We start from the raw sequence: 25,165 nt of genomic DNA, 5'->3' as shown, positions 1-25,165 counted from the left end.
TGTGTGTGTGTGTGTGTGTGTGTGTGTGTGTGTGTGTGTGTGTGTGTATTCTCAAGCACCTGTGTGCGCATGGTCTATAACTCAGCTGTGTCCCAGCCCTGGGCTTCTATTTTGTTTTCCTGTCCAAGTTTTATCATCTTCTTGACCTACATAGTTGAAGGCACTCTTAACCCCATCCTATTTTAGACGAAGCCCCATGAATACTTTTAAGCATTTGACAACTTCATTGTGGTTTTAAACCTGGTGAACCAAATTCTGGGCCTGTGTTATCTTCAAATTATGCAGTCCAGGCCTCTCATGGGAAACCAACAGATATAGGAAATGTCCTGGACCCCACTGAAAGCTTCAGCCCACAGATCCCTGTCTCTGGTTCCCACCTCTAGATTCCATATGTATGCCCTGGATGCCTGTGCATTTCTGTCATGGTTGGAATCCTCTCACCAATGCACACCCTTGTTCAGTGTGGGCCGTAGACATTTCCACAAACCAGGCCTATTGCTCAGGCGTATAATCTTAGCGCTGGGGAGATGGAGGCAGGAGAATCAAGAGTTCAAGGTCATCCATGGATACACAGCGAATTTGAGGCCGCCATAGGCTGTATGAGCCCACTAAAAACCAACAATGGTGATTTCAATGAGAGGCTCACCTCGACTCAGATGTTTGAATACTTGTTCTTCAGTTGGTGGAACTGTTTGTTCAGAAAGAATTAGAAAGTGTGGTCTTGCTGGAGGCAGAGTTTCAGTGCAGGGAAGCTTGAGGCTTCAAAAGTCCCCATCCCTTCCAGTTAGCTTTCTGCTTGGTACTTGTTGATGAAGATGTGGGCTCTTAGCTACTGCCCCAGTATCATGTCTGCCCTCAGGCCTGCCTGCTGCCATGCTCCCCGCTATGATGTCATGGACTCAGCCTCTGAAATTATAAGCCCCACATGAACCTTCTTTAAATTGCCTTGGCCATGGTGTCATATCACAGCCACAGAAAAGTAACTAAGACACAAACCAGACGAACGCTGTCAGCGTAGGAACCTGCAGCTCAGAGCTGGTTGGATGGCTCAGCAGGTAAGAGCACTTGCTGTGGAAATTGGAGGACTTTTTATTCCCAGAGCCCCTGCTTGAAGGAGAGAACCAGCTTCTGAAATCTGTCCATTTATCTCCACACTACCCACACATATACAATAATAATAAGTTAAAAAAAAAAAGGAACCTGTAGCTTGGCAGAGACTAGGGTAGGAAACAGAGATTCTTGTCTTAAAAGTATGCAGATAAAAAAACAAGTATGCAGATATGCTGAGCATGGTGGTACATGCTTTTAATCCCAGGCAGAGGAAGGCAGACCTCTGTGAGTTCGAGGCCAGCCTGATCTACATAGTGAGTTTTAGGACAGCCAGAGCTACATAAAGAGACCCTGTTTCAAAACACTATGTTCTACACACACACCACACACACACCACTGGGAAAAAAGATCAAAAGTTCAGAGTCACTCTCCTCTTGTCCAGCCTGGATGCAGGAGACCCCCGCTCCAAAAAGACAAACCACACATACAAAAAGAAAGAGTATAAAGGGATGACTTCAAACTCTAACTTGCTATGTACTGCACTCTGCACATAAGAGTTTAAGCAGCTTATGGCCATTTGTAAGGCCTGCAGCCACTGCCCAGCATTTCTTAGTTCATGGATGCCACACTGGGTTTTGTCCTTACTCCCATTCATTCAATTTTTCTCTTACCTTAAGTACTTGGGGTTGCTGTCTTGCTAGCTGTCTTTTGCCTAGCATACATTTCTTCCTTTTGGCCATGGTCAAGACAAGACATCCCAGTATGTAGATGTAGGTACTGCTGCTGCTATCATCCTGGACCTAAACCACCTTGAGAGAGTCTTGTTATGTAGCCTAAGCTAGCCTCAAATTTGTGATCTCCAGCCTCGTATTTCCCAAGTACTGCTCAGCCTACCACATGTAGCTTTGTTTTATAAAGCACAATTTGTATAATATGTTGAAGATACATACATTATTATTATTTTATTTATTTATTTATTTATTGTTTTTTTTTTTTTTCAAGACAGGGTTTCTGTGTGTAGCCCTGGCTGTTCTGGAACTCACTCTGTAGACCAGGCTGGCCTTGAACTCGCGAACTCAGAAATACGCCTGCCTCTGCCTCCCAAGTGCTGGGATTAAAGGCGTGCACCACCACCACCGCCCGGCTATTATTATTATTATTTTGCCTGCATGTATGCCTGTGTGAGGATGTTGGATCTCCTAGTACTAAAGTTACAGACAGTTCTGAGCCACTATGTGGTTGCTGGGAATTGAACCTGGGTCATCTGAAAGAACAGCCAGAACTCTTAACCACTGAGCCATTTCTTCAGCCTAAAGGGACACACTTTATTTTCTAAAGGTATGCACTTAGAAAAGTATGGACTCTCCCTAAATGACTGGCGTTTTAGGCCATCTTGTTCATTTCTGCCTTTCTTGCTAGGACCTCCTTGGTGAAGTGGAGCGTGCTCACAGGCCAGCTGTCCTACTATTCTCTTCCTTTGTTCCTAGCAACCCATGTGCTTGTGTGTTAATATTTTTAAAGGTTTACTTATTTTATATATGTGAGTACACTGTTGCTGTCTTCAGACACACTAGAAGAGGGCATCAGATCCCATTACAGATGGTTGTGAGCCACCATGTGGTTGCTGGGAATCAAACTCAGGACCTCTGGAAGAGCAGCCAGTGCTTTTAACCTCTGAGCCATCTCTCCAGCCCCGTGTTTAGTCGTTTTAAGCCCACCAGGTAAGGAGCTCCATGAGAAAGGACAGCATCCATCTTGCCCATGTTGGCCCTCCTTGGTGTCTGCCACTCCATCATCACTGGCTTACTAAGTCTGCTTTGCAACTGTGTCTCTTTTTCTGTCTTAGTTCAAAACTCAGTCATGTAGAAGATCCATGATGCCCCCAAACCCTTCCCAGTTCTACCTCAGTCTCTGTTCACTGAATGTCCTCCACACACTAGGGCTCCTTTAAGGGTCATTTCGAGCACTACAAAACATTTTTCGATGCCCAATACATCTGTGTCTTGGATCCCAACATAGTTCACAACTACTTGCATGCCTGTTCAGTACTGCCATGGCTCTCACTTCTAGGCTGTGGGCATGGAAAACATTTGTTTCGCCAGGTGGACACTGCTGAAAAGGACATCCCTGGAATAGAGGGATAAACCTCACCATCCTCAAGTAACCAAGTTCTAACAAAGGTGGGTGCACATACCTGTGACCTCAGCAACCAGGAGGCTAAAGCAGGAGACAGCTGGACATACAACTCAATGGAAGAAAGATTTCCTAACATTCCCAAGGCTCTGGGGTCAATCCTCAACACGGGGCGGAGGGGAATTCCAACGAACTACATGAATGAAATTACTAAAATCTACATTCCCTGTGCCCCTTAGGTAAGCGGCTCCATTAGTTCACGTGTTCTTTATGAGTCCTGGCCACAATGACCACACCCTGTACAGATTCCAGAACCAGAGTGGATGTGTAGCCAGAAATGCAAATTCAAAGGTAGACTCTCTACCTTCCCTTGCTTGGGGTTAGATAAATGAAGACTCCAAAGTTCTTTATGTGCCTTTTTTTTTTTAAATTTATTTTCTGCATCAACATTCCCCCCCCCCTTTCCTCTGCAACCAATTACCCAGAAAGGCCAGGACTGAGCACTTAATCAAGAGACCTCAAAAAGCCAAGGCAAGCCAGCCCAGGATTAGCAGACTCCCTCCAACAGGCCCCAGATTCTGGATGCTGGTGTCTCCACTCAGAGCCTGGTAGTAAAAGCTGGTGCAGAATAAGGTAGTTCCAGAAGCTAGCAGTAACCCTGCCTGAAGGAGACAGAGAACAGGAGTCTAAGAACAAAACAATCTGAGGGAGTGAATGGGGTTTGATTTAAATTAGGCAAGGGGAGAGATTACCCAGAAAGGTTTTCTGCAATAGGGTACTCCTAACAGAGCCAGGCTGTGTAGAAAGTGGTGTTTGTTGGCCTTGTCAAAGAGCTGTAAGAAAAAGAGAAGGGAGAGATTTTCTAAGCAACACAGAAGCCCAGTACCTGAAGTTGTACACAGGATCGAAGTCCATTCACTCCCAACACTTACACCTCTGAAGTCCTAGTTTGCTGCTCCCCCAGGTCTCCAACCCACAGGTCTGCAGTCCTTGCTTCTCTAGAGACCTACGCTTCATTGCCTTCCCATTCATCTCCTCACCCGCTCCCAGATTAAGGAAACCCAAACATTGCGACAAGTCCCGGAACCCCAGAGCTGTTACTTCACCTCCTTCCCGTAGGCATCCGGAAACTGAGCGCCTGTGAAGAGAAGCAAAACCTATCAGATCTGTATGGGCTTAGACCGTCTCAAACCCCGGGGCACCTAAGTAGACACTGGTGAAGAGGGGCATCCCTGGGAGCTTCTGATTGGTGGAAACAGATGAAGTACTGAGAAGCTTTTGGACCTAATGACAAACTTGAAGGTTCGGGGTTCCAAGAGATCTCTACTCCATAAAAGACAGGACACTTCCTATAGGTCCCTCCCCGCACTAGACCCCAAAGATTGCCCCCAGCCCAGCTGCTTCCCACGTCCCCTGACCGTGTGCCCCGTAGGAGGCCAAGCCCAAGGCCCCAGCTCCGGACAAGGCACCTAGGCGGCGAAAAGCGGCCCCTACCCCGGCCATAGCTGTGGGTGGTCACGCGCGGAGCCAACACCGCCCTGACCACCCAACAAGCCAGCCAATCCTGATTGTCCATGCAAATAAGGTACAAAAGTGCCCAATCAGGGCTATATTCATTTCAGAGCTCCGGTTCCCTTGCAGACGCCTTTGTAAAACTTCTGCTGAATGGAGAAGATGTCTGGCGGGCGGAGAAACTAGAACCAATTAGGAGCGGAGGAGCAGATCAGTGGGAGGCGGGGTTGAGGGTGGGACTAAAGGATTTGCGTCACGGATTGGCCCACTTTCCAAGTTGATCGCCTCTTCGACACCCCAACCCCACACCTCCAGCTAATTATAAAGATATCGGTCCCCCACAAAGTTCCACCCCCTTTTCCACAGACTCCTCCTGTTCGGCTTCAAACCAGACCCCCTCCTCAAAAGGGGCGGCCCCACGGATTTCTAAGTCCCACCCATTGCCATTAAACCCCGCCCACTCCATGATGGCCCCGCCTCAGTGCCTATAGGCCCAGCCTTCTTAGTGTGATGCCCTGCCCTCTATAGTTCAGATAGTCTCCCCCTTGCTAGACCCGGAGAGCCCCGAGGGTGGGAGATCCGGGTTGGGGGGGAGGAGGAGATGTCTTCACTCTGCTCTAGTTCTCTACGTCCATCCGTCCGTCTATCCACTCCCACCCCCTTCACTGTCTTCAATCCCCCCACACTCTAGAGGGCGGGTGGGCAGGCGGGTGCGAGCGAGGGGTGTGCGCCGCTCTCTCGGCAGGGGGCGGGGGAGGCGGCCGCGCGGTGACGCGCGGGGCTGCTGCGGCTGCTCCGCCGGCGGATCATCACTCTCGAGCTGGGATGGACGCGGGGCGGGCGGGCCCTGGCGCGCAGAGCCGGGAGTCCGGGCCTCCTGGCTACTGAGCGTTCCCCAAAGCCTCCCCTAGCCCTTGCCTTCCTTCCTAGGAGCCGCACCGACCTCTGCCTCGAGGCTCGGGACTCGGCCCCCGCCCTCTTCCGACTCCCCGGATCTCCCTCTCCCGCCCGCCCTCGGGATCGACTAGATCCCTCCCCCCTCCCCGAGGATTCCGGCTGGATCCTTGCCCCTGCACCGCGGATTCTGCGCTCCGGGGCTCCGGGCCCCTAGGGATTGCTGTGGACTCCTCCTCCAGCACCCGATCCCTTAGGATCTTCCGCCTGAACCGCCTCCTGGTCCCTCGAAGCCATCCCAGAGAGCCAGTGGATCTCCAGTCCAGTCTTGTCCTATTGCTCCCTCCTGGCTCAGCCTTCCCCACTGCGGGGTTCCCTGTTCTTGAGCTCCCTCTGACCCTATACCCTAGCTTTCCTTTTCCTGGGGAATCGACTGGATCCCGGCCCCGCCCCCCGGGGCTGGGGCGATCCCCCTCCCCCGCCGGGTGAGGCGCTGCAGGCGGGGGCTGGGCCTGCGGGGCCGCGGGGGCTCAGAGGCCGCCGCCCCCCTTCTGAAGCCTGTCCGCCCCCTACTCGGAGCCCTGGATGGAGGCACCACGGCCCCAGGGCTGATCCAGGTAGGAGCTAAGCCATGTTGGGTGGAGGGGGCTGCGCGGCGGTCCATTGGGGTCTTTCTCTTCCCATATTCCTCCCTGCGCCTGGTTTCCCCCAGCCTGCTCTATCTGCGTGTCTCCGCCTAAGGATGCTCTCGCCGTGTCTCTGCGTCTTGGTCTCTTTGTCTCTGCCTCTCTCCAGTCCATGAATGATCCTTTGAATGGGCCCACAGACCCCGTGTGTTCCCATCTCCCCCTCCCCCTCCTTCTCCCCTTCCCGGCCAAGCCATTTTCCCCACTGCAGGAAGGGGGGGGTGCTGCGGCCTGAGCCCCCGTCCCTCAACTCTCCCCGGTTGGGGGAGTGAGGCCTGGGCTGGAATAAGAGGAAGGCAGAGGGATCGGGAGAAGGGGGAGCAAGATGTGGCAGACAGAGATGAAGAGAGAAAATGGGGGAGAGAGTAATAGAAAAAAGGAGAGAGAGAGGGAGAGCACTTGAGGGAGAAAATCAGAGAAGGAAGGTATTTGGAGGAGAGAGCGATGAGAAACACCAAGGAGACAGAAATGAGAAAAGACCGAGGGGTGAGAGACTGAAGGCAAGAGCTGGAGCAAGCCAGTTAAAGATGCTCCGAGGGACCCTGTACAGAGGAGAGAGATGGGGGGGGGGGCTCTAGTGGGAGGGGAAGAGAGAAAAGCTAGTTAGAGGAGAGGAGGCAAGGGGCCCAAAGTACCTTAAGGGAAAGGGGTGACTGAGACAGGCCATGATGGGAGAAGGGAGAAGAGACAGCAAGGCCCAGCCTGGCATAGGAAGAAGAGATGGGGGGGTCAACTACAACCCCCCTTCAGCTGATGGAGAACAGGAGCCTAGAAGGACCTGAAAAGGGGAGGGCATGACTGGGTGTGAGTGGTGAGGACTCCTGTGTCCTCATCTCTGGAATAAATTGACACCTGCAGAGAGCCACCCGCGGGCTGGCGCCTGGCTCTGAAAAGCCCGGCGTCAGCAAACAGTCCTGAAGGGGGGGTGCTAAGGGGGGGCTTACTGAAATGACCTGGGTGTCTGTCCTGCCTACCTTTTTACTGGTCCTGCCCCTGCTGCCTGGGCACCCAGGCATCCAAGCAGTAATACTGGGGGCCAGCAAGAGGAAGGCGAAAGGGAGGGGGGAACTCCTGGGATGAGAAGATACCTGAGGTTTGCCTCAGGACGTGGGTCAAAATGCTTTGCAAAGAAGACCTCATCCAGGGTCCAAAGATCTTCCAGATTATGGGAGGGGGACTATGGGAGGTAGGCTTATTTGAGAAGCCAACCTCAGTACTGCTTTGCCTATTCCCCCCCCCCCCATCTGCCAGAGACCTGGTCAGTAGGGTTAGGCTCTGATGGGGCTAAGCAGGATGGGGGAGGGGGCATGTCTCTTAGGATTCTCTTTTCTCCTAGACTACCCTTCCCCTCATTTATACTTCTTCTTCTCTGATAAGATTGGGTGAAACTAGCGTTCTGACTCATGTCTCTGTCCTCCCTCTCATGGCCTGAATGGACTCAGCAACCAAGCAAGCCCCTTCCCCTCTTCCTCTAGACCACCCCCCTCCAGGGTTAAAGCTGCAGCCCGTTGCCGAGGTAACATTGCGGGGCAGCATCCTGTCGCCCAGCAACCGGCTGCAGGATCATGCATCTGTCCCTGGATTTGCCCCTTCAGCATCCCCTCTTCACTCTAACCCCTGGCTCTAGGCACCCCAACTTCTAAGGGAAGACATGGAAGGGCCTGGGGAGAATAGGGTTCCCAGGTGCACAGATCTTTAGGGAATGGTACGCTGATGGGGACAGAAGGTACTGGGGTTTGTACAGTCCTGAGAAGGCCCAGAGTCTGGCCTGGGGTGGGGGTTCAGCGCCATGAAATTACAGCTCAGGAGTAATTAACACGTATAAACAAACCCGCCACTTCCTGCTAATTAATGACTTGGTATTTTTATTTTCTCTTCCTTGTCTATCTCATTCTCTCCCAGGGAAGTGGGGACTGGGACTCCTGAGTCCCTAGGGTGAGCCTGCCTAGGGGGAATAGAGGCAGGAAAGGGGCACCCTGAGTCTAGGACCCTTCCTCCTCTGACCCTACCCTGGACATTTACTACATCTGACGCCACCCCCAACTTGGGTCTCTGCGGAGGGAAGAGGGTAGCTGGGGGAAGGGGGTAGGTGTCAGGGGGCCTGCGGGTGGAAGAAAGGGGTAACTTGATCTGAAATTCAAGCCACTAACCACTTGTCTCTTGTTTCCCCATCCTTTCTGTCCTCCCCATCCAATTTCCCTTCCCTTCTTCCACCTCTCTGTATTTTTCTGTCTGTTTGTCTGTCTGTATCTTGCACACCCCGTCCGGGTCCCCATTCTCCCCTTCACCGGGCAGGTCGGGCCTCCCAGCATCTTCTTCTACCTTCTTCCCCTTCCCCGCCCCTTACCCCCTCCATGGAGAGAAATAGACTCCTCTTCTGTCCCTTCTAACCCAGGTCCCTACCCGTCCCCCTCCTCCTTCCTTTCCCCCGCCCCCTCCTCCCTCCTGGGGCGAGGGGGGCCTCCCTCCCTCTCCCCCCCTTCTCTCTCTCCGAGGGGGGGGTCAGGGGAGGGAGGGGGGGTCCCCCAATCAGCATGTGGCTCCTGGCGTTGTGTCTCGTGGGGCTGGCTGGGGCTCAACGGGGAGGAGGGGGTCCCGGCGGCGGCGCCCCAGGCGGCCCAGGCCTGGGCCTCGGCAGTCTCGGGGAGGAGCGCTTCCCGGTGGTGAACACAGCCTACGGGCGAGTGCGCGGTGTGCGGCGCGAGCTCAACAACGAGATCCTGGGCCCGGTCGTGCAGTTCTTGGGCGTGCCCTACGCCACGCCGCCCTTGGGCGCCCGCCGCTTCCAGCCGCCTGAGGCACCTGCCTCGTGGCCCGGCGTGCGCAACGCCACCACCCTGCCGCCCGCCTGCCCGCAGAACCTGCACGGGGCCCTGCCGGCCATCATGCTGCCTGTGTGGTTCACCGACAACTTGGAGGCGGCCGCCACCTACGTGCAGAACCAGAGCGAGGACTGCCTGTACCTCAACCTCTACGTGCCCACTGAGGACGGTAAGGGCACGGGCACAAGGCCGGGCACCCTGTGGACACAGCCCACAAACGCACACGCAGACCCTCAAGCACAGGACCGACTTCTGCCCCTAAGCTGGGCCCTGATGGGCAGTGAGGGGCAGTATGTCCCTGCAAGCCTCTGCGGATCCTCCGAGGTAAGGGTGCCTGCTTATCAGGCAGTCCTAGGAGCATCCCATAAACATCTCGCAGCAGAAACTCTTTGTGCTCTAGAAGGAAGGGTAGCTGGCATTAGGCCAGGCTCACCCATCCTCCCCTGAAAAAGGCACGCAGTCAGTCACTTAATCTCAATGTTGGTGGCTGGCGGTCAGGTGATGGATGTCTCCAAGGCATCCAGCCTTGCCTCCACCTCCTGCTTTCCTCCCCACACAACCACCTCCACATTTGAGTTCCAGCCACTTAGAGTCCCCATCCTCAGGCCAACCTGCCCTGTCTTCTGTCATATAGCACCTATCAGTCTCTTAACTGAGTTGAGTACCCTTGTCAGTGGTATTCAGTGACTTCTTATGGGAGATTTCTGTCTCCTATACAGACATCCCTCCACATCCCCGAAGGGCCAGGGAAGCTTCTTAGCAAAGGCCCTTCCACTCACAACACAGCAGCCCACCCCCATCAGGACATCCTCACTGGGTTTGAGATGTTGTTTTTGTGAATGAATTCCTGTTCACTGTATGACAACTCTGTACCCCAGCACTTGCTCCAGGTAGCTTTCCACTCACCAACCTTCTGCACACCAAGTTTAATCAGAATGTTTCCGAGCTACACACGCATGCACACGCACACACATGGGCATGTGCACACACACACACACACACACGAAAACCAGCATCACAAACAGTTCCTACATTACCCTTTTTGACATACAATCTCACCACTCAAAAACATCCCAACACGTCCACAGAGCTGAATCTGTCTGCTGCACGATTCCTCCGGCTAGTTTCTGGAAACTTTATGTGCAGGCTTGGCAACCAGGAGCCCTGAATGAATCCCATACCTCCTTACTATGTACTCAAGTTCTACAGTAATTGAGACTCAAATGCTTAAAATGACCATTTGTCCAGCTGGCCATGTGTTCCAATATCTTACAAGTTACAGCTCTCAACTCCTTCACAGAGTACACATGCCCAATACTTCCCTGAAATGGTATTCCCGTTACCCACAGGAGCCCCAACCTTCCCTTGATCCTGGATGCCAATCCTGTATCCCTGGATGCTTTGGAGCCCCTCCTCCCCATGTGCGGTTTTTTTATACCCACATTATCTTGAGATCACCCTCCTGAAAGGGCCAATACTAACACCCTTTACCTTGCACCAAGATTGCTCTTTTGCCAATCACAGGATGATTCATGTACCTTAACCTTCCCATGTCCATGCTAATATCGCCCATATGGACCACCTCCTGCCCCGCCTTCCAGCCCCGCCTTCTAGCTAACTACCCCTCCCCAGGTAAAACCATGACTTCTAACAACCTACGCACAAGATTCTACTGCCCTCTCCCAGAGCCCCTTCCCTTACCAGTCCTGCATCTTATCTCTCTAAAGTGCCCTGTCATCCCATCTCACCCCTGCTATTCATTGACTCTCCATCACCGTGTGTGTGTGTGTGTGTGTGTGTGTGTGTGTGTGTGTGTGTGCGTGCGTGCGCGCGTGCGTGCGTGCGTGCGTGTGTGTCTGAGTCAACCACTTCCTCCTAGAGCTGCGCATGTGCTTTTGAGACAGGGTCTCACTCTGCAGCCTAGGCTGGTCTAGAACTCACTATGGAGTTCAGGATCTTCCATGAACTCTTGATAATCCTCCCACCTTAACCTCCTGAGTGCTGGGTTTATAAGCCACCATGATCAATAGCACCTACACTTTCACATAAGCTATCGAGCCCATGGCTTCCTCCATGGGGACTTTCTCGTCGCGCCTATGTGAACCATCTAACATTTCTCACCGCTGGACTGTCCACTCCATCTGCACACAGATCGTTCCCTCCCTCCCTCCCCCTCCATTCCACGCCTTCCCACACCTTCTGTATTTTTAACCATTGCATATTGCAGACCTGACTGGGGCCTGACACATTCAGGTGATCTCACTAAATCTTCACAGCAGCTCTAGGAGGAAGTGGTTGACTCAGACACACACACACACACACGCACACACACACACACACACACACACACACACTTCACAGTCTCCCGGTCATGAATACCCTGCTGACTCCATCCCCATCCATCTCTTCTCACAGAATAGAGGCCCTGGTCCCAAGTCCACCAAGGGGACGAGCATTGTGAGCACTAGTCTGAGCCCTGGTGACCCCATCCCTCCATGAGTTTTGGGGAGAACCAGTCAGCTTGGGGAACTCCCTGAGACTCTTCAGTCTCAGCTCTCCCCTGACTAACTCCCAAATCCAAAAGAAGTCTGACACTAGTCTCTGGGCTCTGCTGGGACTTTTGCTGACCTTAGCCCCACTTCCTCTCCCAACATGACACCCTCTTTATGTATCAGACTGACCCAAGGCACTGGTTCCTAATGTCGGCAGAATGAATACCCCGAGAGGGGAGGAGGGCTCTTTAGCAGTGGACCTAGGGTGGGGCTGGTGATCCTAACGGAAAATCGCAATTTGGTGGGGAGGAGAAGAGGCCTGGGCAAGGGCTGAGGTGGGTGGGAGTATGGAGGGATAAGGTGGAGTGGAGGGCAAGACCTGATGACCCCTTTCCCTGCTTTGCCCACATTGGGGAAGTGGATGAGAAGCCAGGCCTGTGAGTGTGGATGGAAGAGAAGTGCTGGGGCGGGGGGAGGCTGGATAGGGGGCAGGTGGACAGCCCGAGTTAACCTCCCCAGAGCCCTTCAGTTGGCAGCAGGGGCTTCGGGAATCAATGAGCAGTGGGGTGGTCTGCCCCAAACCCATCTTGACTTCTGACCTCCAGAACAATCCAGAGGGAAGTAGAGTCCTTTCTGTACAGCCTCCTCTTACAGCCTGAAATGGACAGCCCATAGCATGTGGCTGGCCCTGAAAGGAGTCTGTGTGAAAGACGGTCTGGGTGGCCAGCCAGCCTTGGTGTCCCTAGGTCCCCAACCCCCGTCCCTAACACTATTTCATTTCCAACAAGTGGCAAACACACCAAAAAACCAAGTCCTTTCCAATTAAGTCACTATGTCTCAAGACAGCCCTGGCCACGCAGGCACCCCACCCCTCAAACCCACCTTTTCTTTGGGGCATGACTTTTTCTGGGGAGGGGAAAATTGGGTTATAGAAACGTTTTTCTCTTTTCTTGGTTTCTTTTTCTTGCAAACAGATTTTGCTTTTTTTGGCTTATTTTTTCTGCCTCTCCCCCTCCCCTTTTCTGCTTTCTCTCCTCCCCTCCCCATCTACCGCCTCCCCTGACCCCATCTTTCCCCACAAAATTGTCCTTTTTTCTCTGTTTTGTGTTCCCGGTCTTAGGTCCGCTCACAAAAAAACGTGACGAGGCGACGCTCAATCCGCCAGACACAGGTAGATTTAAAAATCCCGCTGATGCATGTGGTTGCTTTGAAGAGGACTCTGATGGCCCTGTCCCTAACTAAATGTCCCGACAGCTCTCAAGGCCCCTCCCTCCAGTCGTTCTCCTGACTAAAAATGCAAAAGAAAAGAAAAATTTTTAATAATTGGAAAAAAGAATTATGAAAACTTCAAACGAAATTTGAACAATGCTGGACCCACTAGTTAACCTGCGAGAAAAGCGTGCCATGGTGAGCTAGGGTCGAAAGAGAAAAGGGAATTGGATTGCCAGAAAGAAAAAAAATGGATAAAATACCGAGAGTTTGAAGGAAATCTGGACTGTTTTGCAACATGTAAAATGTACCATTTGACCGAAAAAAAAGTTTTAATCTGAAGCAAAATAATATTTGAAAAACAAAAGACAAATTAATGACATTAATCAAAACATTAGAAACCTGCTACAATTTCTAACCAAAGCCTGTCAGATTTAAAAAAAAAAAAATGTGAACATCTGAAATGAATCAAAGGATTTGAAAATTTTTAAAAACAGGGCCCAATATCTTGAAGTTTCACCACAAAATTTTGAAATAATGCAAAGAATTTTTTTTCTTGTTTTCTTTTTTTCCCAAATGGAGCTTTTTTTGTTTTTTCTTTTCTTGTTGAATCTGCCCCAAGATCTTCTTGCTTTTTGGTTGTCGTTTTTTTCTTTCTTTCTTGATCCTGGTTTTTGTTGTTGGTTTTGAATTCTTGTTGCCCCTGCCCCTCTTCCTGCTCCTTCCCTTTCTAATATCCTCCCCCCACAGGGAGAGGTCTGGGGGAGGGTGGGAAAGAAGGAGGACATTTAGGGCAGGCCCCTGGAAGGAAGCGCACTGTCAGCTTAAGGCTGGAAGAAGGAACAGCATCTTGGGGATGGGCATAGAGAGAACTCTGTCCAAAGAAGTTCAGAGACCAGAGCAGGGAACAGCAAGGGCCTGTCCTAAGACTTGCAGGTTGACCTGGCAGGATGCGGGAGATGGCACAGGTGCCGGATACCAGCTGGCTCCCATGGCAGATGTTAACTCTCTACCAGTGAGCTAGAGCCCAAGGGCATGCTGGGAGTACAGAGAGAGCTAGAGCTGACCCCAGCCTCGGGACTTTAGAGAAGTCCTTGGCTAGCAGTGGAGAAGCAGGATATATATATATATATATATATTTATATTTATATTTATATTTATATTTATATTTATGGTCTTGAGGACCCTGACAAACCCTCCTGGACTCCCAGCCACCCTCTTTAGGAATTTTCACTCCATCGTCCAGTCCAGAGCTTTATGGCCTGTTACATGTGGCAGCCATCTAAAGGCTTCTTTTGGATATGGCAGCAGGACTTCAGTGTAGGAGAGGCCAGTTTGGAGGACGGAGAGACCAAGAGTCAGAGCTTTACCATGACTTCATTAAGCAGGCTCTTTTCCCACCCTGCCTCCTCCTGCCACAGTAATTAGGCTGGGGGTTGCCATGGTAACTGGGGAGGTGACCTAGAAAGGAATTAGGGCGGGGAGGAGACCAAGCCCCCAGGGACCCTAAGGCCTGGCACCCCTCACCCACAGACTAGGGTGCCATGTGGAGCTGAGGCCCAAGCCTGAGTCTGAGGAGATGCCAGGGCCCTCCCAGCATCTCCAGCCCTAGTCCCAGTCTTAGTCCGCTCTTCCCAGGAGCAGGAAGGAGATTTGTTGTGTGTGTGGAGAAGCCCTGAGGAGGGCCACTTCCTACCCTTGGCCTCTGTTGGGCTTCTTGGAAAGTGTGCCCAACATTTGGTGAAGTGCTTGGACTCGTGCTGGCCAATGATGAGGAGGGACCTTCCTCTAGGCTTAGCTGGGGAGGGAGGAAGGGGAATCCGGTCTTGCCCCCCGCCAGGGACGTTAGTGACAAGTCCCCTGAGCCCCAGGCTGGTCCTCAGAAGGCCTGGGAGCTCCAAAGTGCTGCTTCTGGTCTGACTGTGTCCTTGTCCCCGATCTCCTGGCCCACCTGCCACCCCCTCCCCTCGCAGATATCCGGGACTCGGGGAAGAAACCGGTCATGCTGTTTCTACATGGCGGCTCCTACATGGAAGGCACTGGGAACATGTTCGACGGCTCAGTCCTGGCTGCCTATGGCAATGTCATCGTAGCCACACTCAACTACCGTCTTGGGGTGCTCGGTGAGGGTGGGCAGTCAACTCTTGGGGGGCAAAGTCTGGGAAGCAGTCCTGGTGGGCAGGGTCCTCTCGAGTATGCCAGAATACCCAACAGACTTACACTGCATTAAGCTCCTGGCTGAGGGGCAAAGATTCCGTGACACCTCCAGGGAGCACCCTTCTTCTACCCCTAGGTTTTCTCAGCACTGGTGACCAGGCTGCAAAAGGCAACTATGGGCTCCTGGACCAGATCCAGGCCCTGCGCTGGCTCAGTGAAAACATTGCCCACTTTGGAGGTGACCCTGAACGCATCACTATCTTTGGGTCTGGTGCAGGGGCCTCCTGTGTCAACTTGCTGATCCTCTCCCACCATTCAGAAGGTACTAGGAGCCTCCTCACCTGACTTCCCTTCCCAAAGCCTGGACCCTACTAATCCTCTCCTTCCTTTGGCTGATAACAGCCTAGCCTGAGGTCTGCCTGTTCCACCAGGATTGTTCCAGAAGGCCATTGCTCAAAGTGGCACTGCCATTTCCAGCTGGTCCGTCAACTACCAGCCGCTCAAGTACACGCGGCTGCTGGCAGCCAAAGTGGGCTGTGACCGAGAGGACAGCACTGAAGCTGTGGAGTGTCTTCGCCGGAAGTCTTCCCGGGAGCTAGTGGACCAGGATGTGCAGCCTGCCCGGTATGGGGGTGGGAGAGGGCTGGGTCCAGGTCTCTGCTTTCCTAACTGGTTCCAAGGAGGTGGAGGTGAGAGGTTCTTAGAGGCAATCTAACTGGGCAAGGAGAAGTGGGCCTCAGATACCCCTAGTGGCCATCCGTTAGCAGGCACCCTTATGTGGAGGCCACCCTACCATATAGATCAAGCCCACGGGCTCACAAAATGCTTTAGGAGGATGTCCAGAGGGGCCAACATGCCCTGAAGGACTCTATGAGTCTTTTAAGTCATGAAGAAAGGTCTTCTAGCGAGAGGGAGGCACCTGTGTGTGACTTAGGAGACCATGGGCGCAGAGAAGTCCAGCAACTGGATGGTGAGACCTTGCCCCCTTCTCCCCAGCTACCACATCGCCTTTGGGCCTGTGGTGGACGGCGATGTGGTTCCAGATGACCCTGAGATCCTCATGCAACAGGGAGAATTCCTCAACTACGACATGCTCATTGGTGTCAACCAGGGAGAGGGTCTCAAGTTCGTGGAGGACTCTGCAGAGAGTGAGGATGGTGTATCTGCCAGCGCCTTTGACTTTACCGTCTCCAACTTTGTGGACAACTTGTATGGGTATCCAGAAGGCAAGGATGTGCTTCGAGAGACCATCAAGTTCATGTATACAGACTGGGCTGACCGGGACAATGGCGAGATGCGGCGTAAGACCCTGCTGGCACTCTTTACTGACCACCAGTGGGTAGCCCCAGCTGTGGCCACGGCCAAGCTACATGCTGACTACCAGTCCCCTGTCTACTTTTACACTTTTTACCACCACTGCCAGGCTGAGGGCCGGCCAGAGTGGGCAGATGCGGCGCATGGGGACGAGCTGCCCTACGTCTTTGGTGTGCCCATGGTGGGTGCCACCGACCTCTTCCCCTGCAACTTCTCCAAGAATGATGTCATGCTCAGCGCAGTAGTCATGACCTACTGGACCAACTTCGCCAAGACTGGGTGAGGGCCAGAGGGCCTAGTGGGGCTGGGTGGGGCACCCTTGTAGGTTGAGGTACCCATGCCTTCTTTTACTGGTTTTTCCTTCCACCTTCCTTCACAAGGCCGTCATTCCTCTAGGAAGACACAGGCTCTTATATGCCCTTGCTCTCCTGAGACAAACTGCTGAACCTTTGTATCAGACACTGAGGGTTGGAGATTCAATACTGTTAGAAAGGTCTCTCTTTTCTGAGGGTAGGCTTTCTTAGGTGGCTTTGGTGTGACTGCTGTCTGTCCAGCTTGGTCTGCATCTAAGTATAGAGAATTTCTGTCTGTCTGTCTCTGTGTCTCTGTCTCTTTCCTGAGGTCTTCTGACTTCTCTGCCTTCTTTGTTTTTCTTGTTTTTTTGGTTTTTTTTGTTTTTGTTTTCGTTTTTGTTTTTGTTTTTTTTTTTTAATCTCCTGGCTGTTTTCACCAGAATTGTCTTCCCGGACCCTGGCTGTATCTCATGTGCCTGTCTCTCCATTTCTGTTTCAGCTCTGTGTCCCTGGATATCTCTTCAACTTCATCTCTGTCTTTCTCTGTGTCTCTCGCATCTCCCCCCCCCCCCGATTCTGTGTGTGTGTGTGTGCACATGTGCATGTGTGTGTAGCAGGGCCTCAATACCTAGCTCAGGCCAACCCTTTCTCATGCCTCTTAAGTGCTGGGATTGTAGGCATGCGCTACTATGTCCAACCTTTTCTAGCAGTAGGTGTTTCCTGATCTCTTGATCTCTGACTTCTCCCTCCCCTCTGCTGCTCCATCCTCCTTCCGAGCCTCGCCCTCATTCCTTTCCTTGCCCTCCTGTGCCCACAGTGACCCCAACCAGCCTGTGCCACAGGACACCAAGTTCATCCACACCAAGCCCAACCGCTTTGAAGAGGTGGTGTGGAGCAAGTTCAACAGCAAGGAAAAGCAGTACCTGCACATAGGCTTGAAACCACGCGTGCGCGACAACTACCGTGCCAACAAGGTGGCCTTCTGGCTGGAGCTCGTGCCCCACCTGCACAACCTGCACACAGAGCTCTTCACCACCACCACTCGCCTGCCTCCCTATGCCACACGCTGGCCACCTCGCACACCCGGTCCTGGCACTTCTGGCACACGCCGTCCTCCCCCACCCGCCACTCTGCCACCTGAGTCTGATATTGACCTAGGCCCAAGGGCCTATGACCGCTTCCCCGGTGACTCGAGGGACTACTCCACGGAGCTAAGCGTGACTGTAGCAGTGGGCGCCTCCCTCCTCTTCCTCAACATCCTTGCCTTTGCCGCCCTCTACTACAAGCGGGACCGGCGCCAGGAGCTGCGGTGCAGGCGGCTTAGCCCACCAGGAGGCTCAGGCTCAGGTGTGCCTGGTGGGGGCCCCCTGCTTCCCACTGCTGGCCGCGAGCTACCCCCTGAGGAGGAGCTGGTATCACTGCAGCTGAAGCGAGGTGGTGGTGTTGGGGCGGACCCTGCTGAGGCCCTGCGCCCTGCCTGTCCACCCGACTATACCCTGGCCTTGCGCCGGGCACCGGACGATGTGCCTCTCTTGGCCCCTGGGGCCCTGACCCTGCTGCCCAGTGGCCTGGGGCCCCCACCCCCACCCCCACCTCCTTCTCTCCATCCCTTTGGGCCCTTCCCACCACCACCTCCTACTGCTACCAGCCACAACAACACGCTACCCCATCCCCACTCCACCACTCGGGTATAGGGGGTGGCTTAGGGAGGTCTGCCTCCCTAGCCTCCCCAGCCCAGGCCACTTGAAGGCAGGGAGGAGGACTTGGCACTGGGCTTTACCCCTGTGGATTTGTCAAACTTCATGGAGCAGTGTTAAGGTGGACATAGGATTCCTCAGTGGGAAGCGTGGTTTTCCCATGCAGTGAGCCCCAATATCTCCTCTGGACCTGGGCCTTTGAACACCTGGGGGGTATTTTTTGCCTTCCGTTGGGACACCAGTCTTCGGTGTGTGGAAATGTGGAAGTCTTTTTGCCCATGTGAAGACATGCTTTCCTCATGGGGTGGGGGTGTTTTCCCATGTGCAGGGTGAGGTTTGTTTTTTTTGTTTGTTTGTTTGTTCATTTGGGGGTTTTGTTTTGTTTGTTTTGCCGCCCTGGACACATGTTGGCCTCCTCAAAGAATTTCTACGGGGATTTGTACCCCATGCCTTCGCCTTCTCCTCCCCGTCCAACTCCCTGGAGACCCTGGAAGTGATGTGTGCGCATATGGTGACCCTTGGCCACCAGACAATACAGGGTGGTACCTGGGGAGCAGCAAGGAAATCACAGACACCCTGGACCCCGCTCCCCACCCACCCCTGAAAAGCATGTTTCTCCCCCATGGCACAAGTCAGGTGAAGCACGTTCTCCCTGGAAGCCCTCACCTTCCACAGACAACACAGATTCCCCACTAGAGGACAGGGAGGATCTCTGTGCATCCCAGTACTGCCTGGAAACTTACCTTCCCATGGCCCAGGACACATTTCATCGAATGGAAACATGTTCTTGCATGTGGCTGTGTGTTTCCCAGGCAGAGGGTCCCGCTCCCCTGCACTCTCCCACACCTCAGACCCATCACATACTTCCTCCTTGCATAGCAGGTGGGAACAGACTTCAGACTGACAGAAGCCAGTGGGAAGTACAAACCTCGAGGGAGAAGTGGGAGGGTGGGGGGCATGGCACATGTCACACAAGAGGCCATGCATGTTTAACCTAAGCCCTCATGGGGCCTGAGGACAGCCTTTTTCTCAGTCCTTGAGGATCATTGCTCATCCGTGCCAAACTGGGTAGATGGGTTGGGAGACTCTTACAATGTGCCAAGGATCCCCTAAGTTCTAGTCCAGGGAAGGGAAATGCCAGAAGCAGGTGGCAGCTAAGGTGGTCCCCTGCACCCCCCATGCTTGTGTCTCATCCCCATGTCATTTTCTCCTTCTCTGCCTTGGTTTCTCTCTCTCCATCACTGGCTCCTTCTTTGATGCTCTCTCCCCATCTCAGGGTCAGACCAGCCTTCTCTCTTCACCTTCTTTAACCTGTCTCCCCTCCCTGATTGGCTGGGTTGAAGAAGAAAAGAAGCCAAGGAAGGGGGAGGGGAGGAGTCAGGGAAAAAGGTTACATGGACAGGCTGGGGAGGGAATGAGGTCAGCTGTACCAAGGAGCAGATGGAGGGGGCCGTGGGGAACAGGGCAGACACCAGCAGGAAGATTTTGAAAAGAAATGTGAGAGACAACTGCCCAGAGGTCTTTGAATCTGGACCTCTTGGGGAAAAGAATGATGTCAGGAGGGTTTAAGGGACACCAGTGGAGGTGTGGCTGGATTTTCATGTATTGTTTGGCTTTCTGAGGGATGTTAGTGCCAAACTTGTATAGGGGTGGGGTGCTGTCTTCCATTGACACCCGGATCCAGAATCCTTGGTCTTGAGTCCCCTGTCCTTTCTCCATCCCCCCTCCCCAACCCCCATGGAAATGCAATTCTTTTCTGGCCCTTTCCCCTGCCTGGTCTAGCAATTCTTGGAACAGCCATGCCTTCCAAATGCTATCAACCTGGGCCCTGAGCCCTGTAAGCAGATGCCCCAGAGCTGGGGTGTGAGAGAGGGGCTGGGGGACCCCATGATACAGCCACGGACTCCAATGCCCAGCCCCTTTCCAAATAATCCCATGTTCCCACCCCAACCCTTTGCGGCTCTGTACACATTTTTAAACCTGGCAAAAGATGAAGAGAATATTGTAAATATAAAAGTTTAACTGTTGGTTGTGTCTCCTGTCATGTTAGCAAGTGGTGGGAGAGGGTACCCAGCTCTGGTTGTACCTGTCATGTTAGAAGGTGGTGGGAAGAAGTGCCCAGCCCTTTTCAGAATAACTCTTGAGCTCCGAGGAGACATGGCAAGGGGAAAGCTGTAATGATGGGATTGGATGGTTAAGGTAGAGACCAGGATGGGCAAATAGTTACCAAACACTTGTAATCATAGCATTCAGGAGGCTGTTGCCGGGAGGTTCAGGAACTTAAGGCCAACCTGAGCTAAATCCGAGACCCGTTCTTTAAGATGCAAATGCTGGACATGCTGCATGTTGTAATTCTATGACAGAGAATTTAAGAATTCAAGGTCAATCCTGGCTACATAGAAAGTTTGAGCTGGGCAGTGGTGGTGCACGCCTTTAATCCCAGCACTTGGGAGGCAGAGGCAGGCAGATTTCTGAATTCGAGGCCAGCCTGGTCTACAAAGTGAGTTCCAGGACAGCCAGGACTATACAGAGAAACTCTGTCTCAAAAAAACAAAAAAAGAAAAAAAAATAAAGTTTGAGGCCCACTTTGGAGGCAGAGGCAGGCAGATTTCTGAGTTTGAGGCCAGCCTGGTTTACAGAGTAAGTTCCAGGACAGCCAGGGCTACACAGAGAAACCCTGTTTCGAAAAGCCAAAAAAAAAAAAAAAACGAAAGAAAGAAAGTTTGAGGCCTTGTTTTTGTTTTGTTTTTGTTTTTTCAAGACAGGGTTTTGTTTTTTCAAGACAGGCTGTGTAGCCCTGGCTGTCCTGGAACTCACTCTGTAGACCAGGCTAGCCTCGAACTCTTGAACTCAGAAATCTGCCTGCCTCTGCCTCCCAAGTGCAGTGATTAAAGGCGTGCACCACCACCGCCCAGTGAAAGTTTGAGGCCATTTTAGGTTACATGAGACCCTGTCTCAAAAAGGTCAGGAGCTATGTCTGTGTGGTCCAGAGCCTGGGGCTTTAGAAGAAGTAGAAACTGATGAGGGCAGATGCCCGATGGATTGGTGAGCCAGTGTGCTCACCCAGGAGGCTGGCTATAGGAAAGGATGCAAAGAAAAGGGTCTGACTCCTGCCGAGGCCTGGGCTAGAGCTGGGGGTCAACCCTGGGCCTTGCACCTTGAGAGTATCATCTTAGTACATTATGAGGGAAAGCCCCAGCATCATTGTGACCCGGTCACTCTCAGGACCTTTTAGGTCAGGCTGGCAGGCCAGTGGGCATTAAGGGTAGTGGGCTGGGGGCCTAAGGGCCCTGGTGGCCCTAGGGACCGCCATGGCCATGGCTGAGCGGCCACGGCCTGGGTGGGCCTCATATCAAAACCCCAACACCAACAACTGCCAGGACATGGGAAACTCCATTCTGCTGCTCTTGGGTCTCATCATCTGTATTAACATTGGCATCAATTTGGTGACCCTGGTCAGGGATGGAGGGTGTGGATGGGTTGGCTGGGAGGCAGGCCTGGTTACAAGGACCTACCTGTGGTCACCATGTCCTCCTATGCCTAGCTCTGGAGCCGAATCCGCATCCTCTTACACCGAATGTTCCATATCATTTGTGAAAAAGGTAAGGAAGGCTAGGGGTTGGGGCCGAGGAGGGGCAGAAACCAAGCGTTCTGTTCCACCTGACCCCAAGCTGAATCCTTAAGACTGAATTGCAGCTTCTCTCTCAAAGCCCCGCATCCCACCTCTCTAGAAGACAGCCTTTCCAACAGCCTCACCTCTCCTGAATCCACAGAAACCAGTAAATTATCCTCACTTGGGAAGCTGGCCCAGCCTTCGAGGAAGCAGACCCACCCCGAAGTCCATCTTCGATGTACCATGGACCCTGTGAAGATGACTGTGACCCCCCCCCCCACTCGTCGTCGTCACCGCCATCGAGCACCTCCATCTCGCCGTGCCCGCCGCCCAGTAGCTTGGGCCCCTGATACTGATGATGAGAAGCCTCCGCAGCAGCACACAGCAATCTGCTCCCGCCACTGGGACGGTCCTAAAGATTGGGAAAGTTTCCAATCTATGCAAGATATCTGGGAACCTTGGACTCAAGACGGTCTAGAGCAACCCCCCCAGACCATCCGCTTCCAGCCAACAGTAGAGTCAAGGCCTCTCAAAACGGAAATCCGGTCAGAGCAGGGCCTAGAGGCCTATGTGTATACTGTGAATCCCCCGCCTCCCAGTCCAGAGGCTTTGAGCCATAAAAACAATGCGGCAGGGCCAGGGGGAGGTGCTGAGGGGGAGCAAGCACAGGGCCAGCCTATCTCACCAACCTTTCTGGGTCCAGCAAATGTCCCTGAAATACCCCGGCGCCGTTCATCAGGCCGAATAGTCTATGATGCCCGAGATGTGAGGAGAAGGTTACGAGAACTGACCCGGGAGGTGGAGGCTTTGTCCCACTGTTACCCCTTGGTCTCTGGATCCAGCACAGCTGAGGGGACAGGCAAAGATTGGGTGTATCGTCCCCTGAAGGGAAGGTGACTGGGGACAAAAAGAAAAAATAAAATAGAGAGGAAGTGGTTCGTGGTGATATAGAAGAGAATGGTCATCACAGTGCCCAGAATTCCTGATCACTAAGACAATGACCTCCCCGGACCAGCCTATAGAGCCCTGGGGACCCTACTCAACTTCTTGCCCTCCTAGGTCCTGTCCTGAGCCTTTCTAAAGCCCTTCTTGGTTCCAAGTCACCCAACTGCTTCTACCTTGCTTTTAGTGTCCAGAGGAGCCACCAAGTCAATCCAGATCCCCAGACAGTCCTGAAGTAGAGGATAGACCTCAGGCCCCATGGCCCTAACCCAGAGGTCTACGGAGCCCAGGTTTAGACTACAGGTCTAGCAGAAACATGGTTCCTCTAATGCTCTGGTTTCTTTTGGCAGATAGCTGAGAGAGGGAGGGTCTCTAGGCTGTCTCAATCTCCCAGGCAGAACCTCAAGTTCTGCAACCTTTGAAAATAGATTTAGAAGCAGGAGGTTATACAATAGGAACAGCTCAAGAGGTGACTTCCCATTAGTCTTAGCTTCTGTGATCTTATGCCTGTCCATGTCACAAAGGAAAGATAGAGGCTCAGGCCAAGTGACCAGGGATCATGTTCACAGCCTTAAGACTTTCCACCTCCCTCCCAACGCCCGCAGCCATTCCTGCCGGCAGATAAATTCCCAATGCCCGTGAACCATCCCAGCCTACACTTCACCATGTAACTTCTTCCGAATTTTCCATCCACTGGCCAGCAGAGAAACCGATCCCCTGCCCTGCTGCTAGATGGTGAGATTCTCCTATGCACATAAACACACAATTTTCTGTAAATCACTCTTTTTTTGTTGTTGTTGTTCACTTACACTCAAGTTGGTTGGTAACACATGCCTCTAACCCCAGTACTCAGGAAGTTGGGGCAGGAGAGTCATTCATTGCAAGTTCAAAGCTAGACAGGCTTACACAGCCAGTTCTGGGCTAGACATGACTAAAATAGCAAGACATTCTATCAGCAAAACAAAACCCCCAAACAAAAAGAAGTCATTAATTATGTTAATTTTATTGTTACATACTGAAAAGGTACTGTATGTTTGGAGACCATAGGAAATACCTTTCCTCCATTTTTGAATAGTTTCCTATATATAAAAACACGCTTGGTTGGCAGGAGGAAGGAAGGACCAAGAAGTTCAAGGTAGTCTGCCAAGGTCAGCCTGGCTTACCAGAGACCCTGTCTGAAAATAGCATGAAAAATGATTTGTTGGCAGAGTGGTGCATGCCTGTAACCTCAGTGCTCTGGAGGCAAAGGCAGGATTTTTGTTGCAAGTCCAAGGCCAGTCTGATCTACATATTGAGTTCCAGGCCAGGAAGGATTATATAAGACCCTGTTTTGGTTTTTTGAGACAGGGTTTCACTACATAGCCTTGGCTGGCCTAGATGTCACTGTGTTGATCATGGCTGGCCTTGTCACTGTGTTGATCATGGCTGGCCTTGAACTCAGAGATCTGCCTGCTTCTGCATCTGGGATGATTGGACTACAGGTGTGCACCGCCACACCTGACCCTCTTTTTTTTTTTAATAAAGGTTTTAGGTATTTCATTAGATGTCTATGTGGGGGGTGGAGTGGGTATGTGCACCTGAGAGTGATGTCCATGGAGTCCAGAAGAAGGCTGTCAGATCCTCTAGAACTGCAGTTCTAGGTAGTGAGCCACCCAATCTGGGTGCTGGGAACTGAACTTGGTCCTCTGCAAGAGCAGTAGGCACTCTGAACTGCTGAGCCATCTATCTCTATAGCCCCTGTTAGACCCTATCATTAAAAAAACCAAACCAAACCAAAAACCTTGCGGTTTCAGTGCTTCTTTCATAGATAAGTGATTGTTAACCTAGTTTAATCAAAAGACCCAGACCCCTTCTGTCATATCAAACATTACATCTTTATACTGTGTGTAGTATGTAATTTTTTTCTAGCGCTAAGTAAACATTTGGTGTGTGTGTGTGTTTGTTTTATTGAGATAGTATCACTAGCCACCAGATGGCCTAGAACTAGCCCCTCCTGACTCAGTCTCTCCAGCAGCGAGGGCTGCCAAACCCATTGCTACTGTACTGTGTTGTGGTTTTCTTAAGGTGGTGGTTATTAGTTTTTCAATAAGGAGTCAGTCTCCTTGGGAGACCATAGTTGGGGTTGGCGGTTGGCAGGGGCAGCAATCCCAGCAAGGTATGCTTCTGCATCTGTATGATGCCAAAGCAGATGAGCCACCACTGGGCATGGGTGCTGGTACAAGAGAAATTATGACAGGGAGATGGTCAGCATGGGAAAGACATGGTTCTGTCATGTACCATTCATTATCTCTTTATATGCTGCCCTCAGAGCAGGCATGAAATGTGACATACCAACCAGCTACAGATGTTGC

At 52.4% G+C, this 25,165-nt stretch overlaps 3 protein-coding genes across 5 annotated transcripts; 2 read left to right on the top strand and 1 right to left on the bottom strand.

Moving 5' to 3' along the window:
- Positions 1-3,595: 3,595 nt before the first annotated feature.
- Tmem256 (transmembrane protein 256) lies at positions 3,596-4,809 on the bottom strand. Of its 2 annotated transcripts, none has more exons than XM_028780181.1 (4): positions 4,678-4,809; positions 4,290-4,321; positions 3,936-4,016; positions 3,596-3,845 (listed from the first exon to the last, which is right to left on the bottom strand). In XM_028780181.1, the coding sequence occupies exons 1-4, from the start codon at positions 4,757-4,759 to the stop codon at positions 3,702-3,704; spliced, it is 339 nt and encodes a 112-aa protein (XP_028636014.1). In that variant the 5' UTR covers positions 4,760-4,809; the 3' UTR covers positions 3,596-3,701. The 2 variants fall into 2 exon arrangements, with proteins under 2 accessions (XP_028636014.1, XP_028636013.1); XM_028780180.1 differs by having other exon boundaries at positions 4,602-4,802.
- Positions 4,810-5,465: 656 nt separating this feature from the next.
- On the top strand, positions 5,466-20,286 carry Nlgn2 (neuroligin 2). Of its 2 annotated transcripts, XM_028780121.1 has the most exons (8): positions 5,466-6,206; positions 8,571-9,266; positions 12,710-12,760; positions 14,772-14,921; positions 15,092-15,277; positions 15,387-15,579; positions 15,952-16,548; positions 17,380-20,286. In XM_028780121.1, exons 2-8 carry the CDS (start codon positions 8,810-8,812, stop codon positions 18,254-18,256), a joined length of 2,511 nt encoding a protein of 836 aa, XP_028635954.1. In that variant the 5' UTR covers positions 5,466-6,206; positions 8,571-8,809; the 3' UTR covers positions 18,257-20,286. The 2 variants fall into 2 exon arrangements, with proteins under 2 accessions (XP_028635954.1, XP_028635955.1); XM_028780122.1 differs by lacking the exons at positions 5,466-6,206; positions 12,710-12,760 and having other exon boundaries at positions 9,096-9,266.
- A 1,209-nt stretch (positions 20,287-21,495) lies between these two features.
- On the top strand, positions 21,496-22,794 carry Spem1 (spermatid maturation 1). The gene is made up of 3 exons (XM_028780036.1): positions 21,496-21,714; positions 21,804-21,861; positions 22,033-22,794. Exons 1-3 carry the CDS (start codon positions 21,571-21,573, stop codon positions 22,767-22,769), a joined length of 939 nt encoding a protein of 312 aa, XP_028635869.1. The 5' UTR covers positions 21,496-21,570; the 3' UTR covers positions 22,770-22,794.
- Positions 22,795-25,165: the final 2,371 nt, after the last annotated feature.

The sequence above is a fragment of the Grammomys surdaster genome, unplaced genomic scaffold (genome assembly GCF_004785775.1).
Source record: "Grammomys surdaster isolate TR1022 unplaced genomic scaffold, NIH_TR_1.0 364, whole genome shotgun sequence".
Lineage (NCBI taxonomy): Eukaryota > Metazoa > Chordata > Mammalia > Rodentia > Muridae > Grammomys > Grammomys surdaster.
The sequence above is the reverse complement of the archived record's forward strand: the minus strand, read 5'-3'. Positions and strand labels throughout refer to the sequence as shown.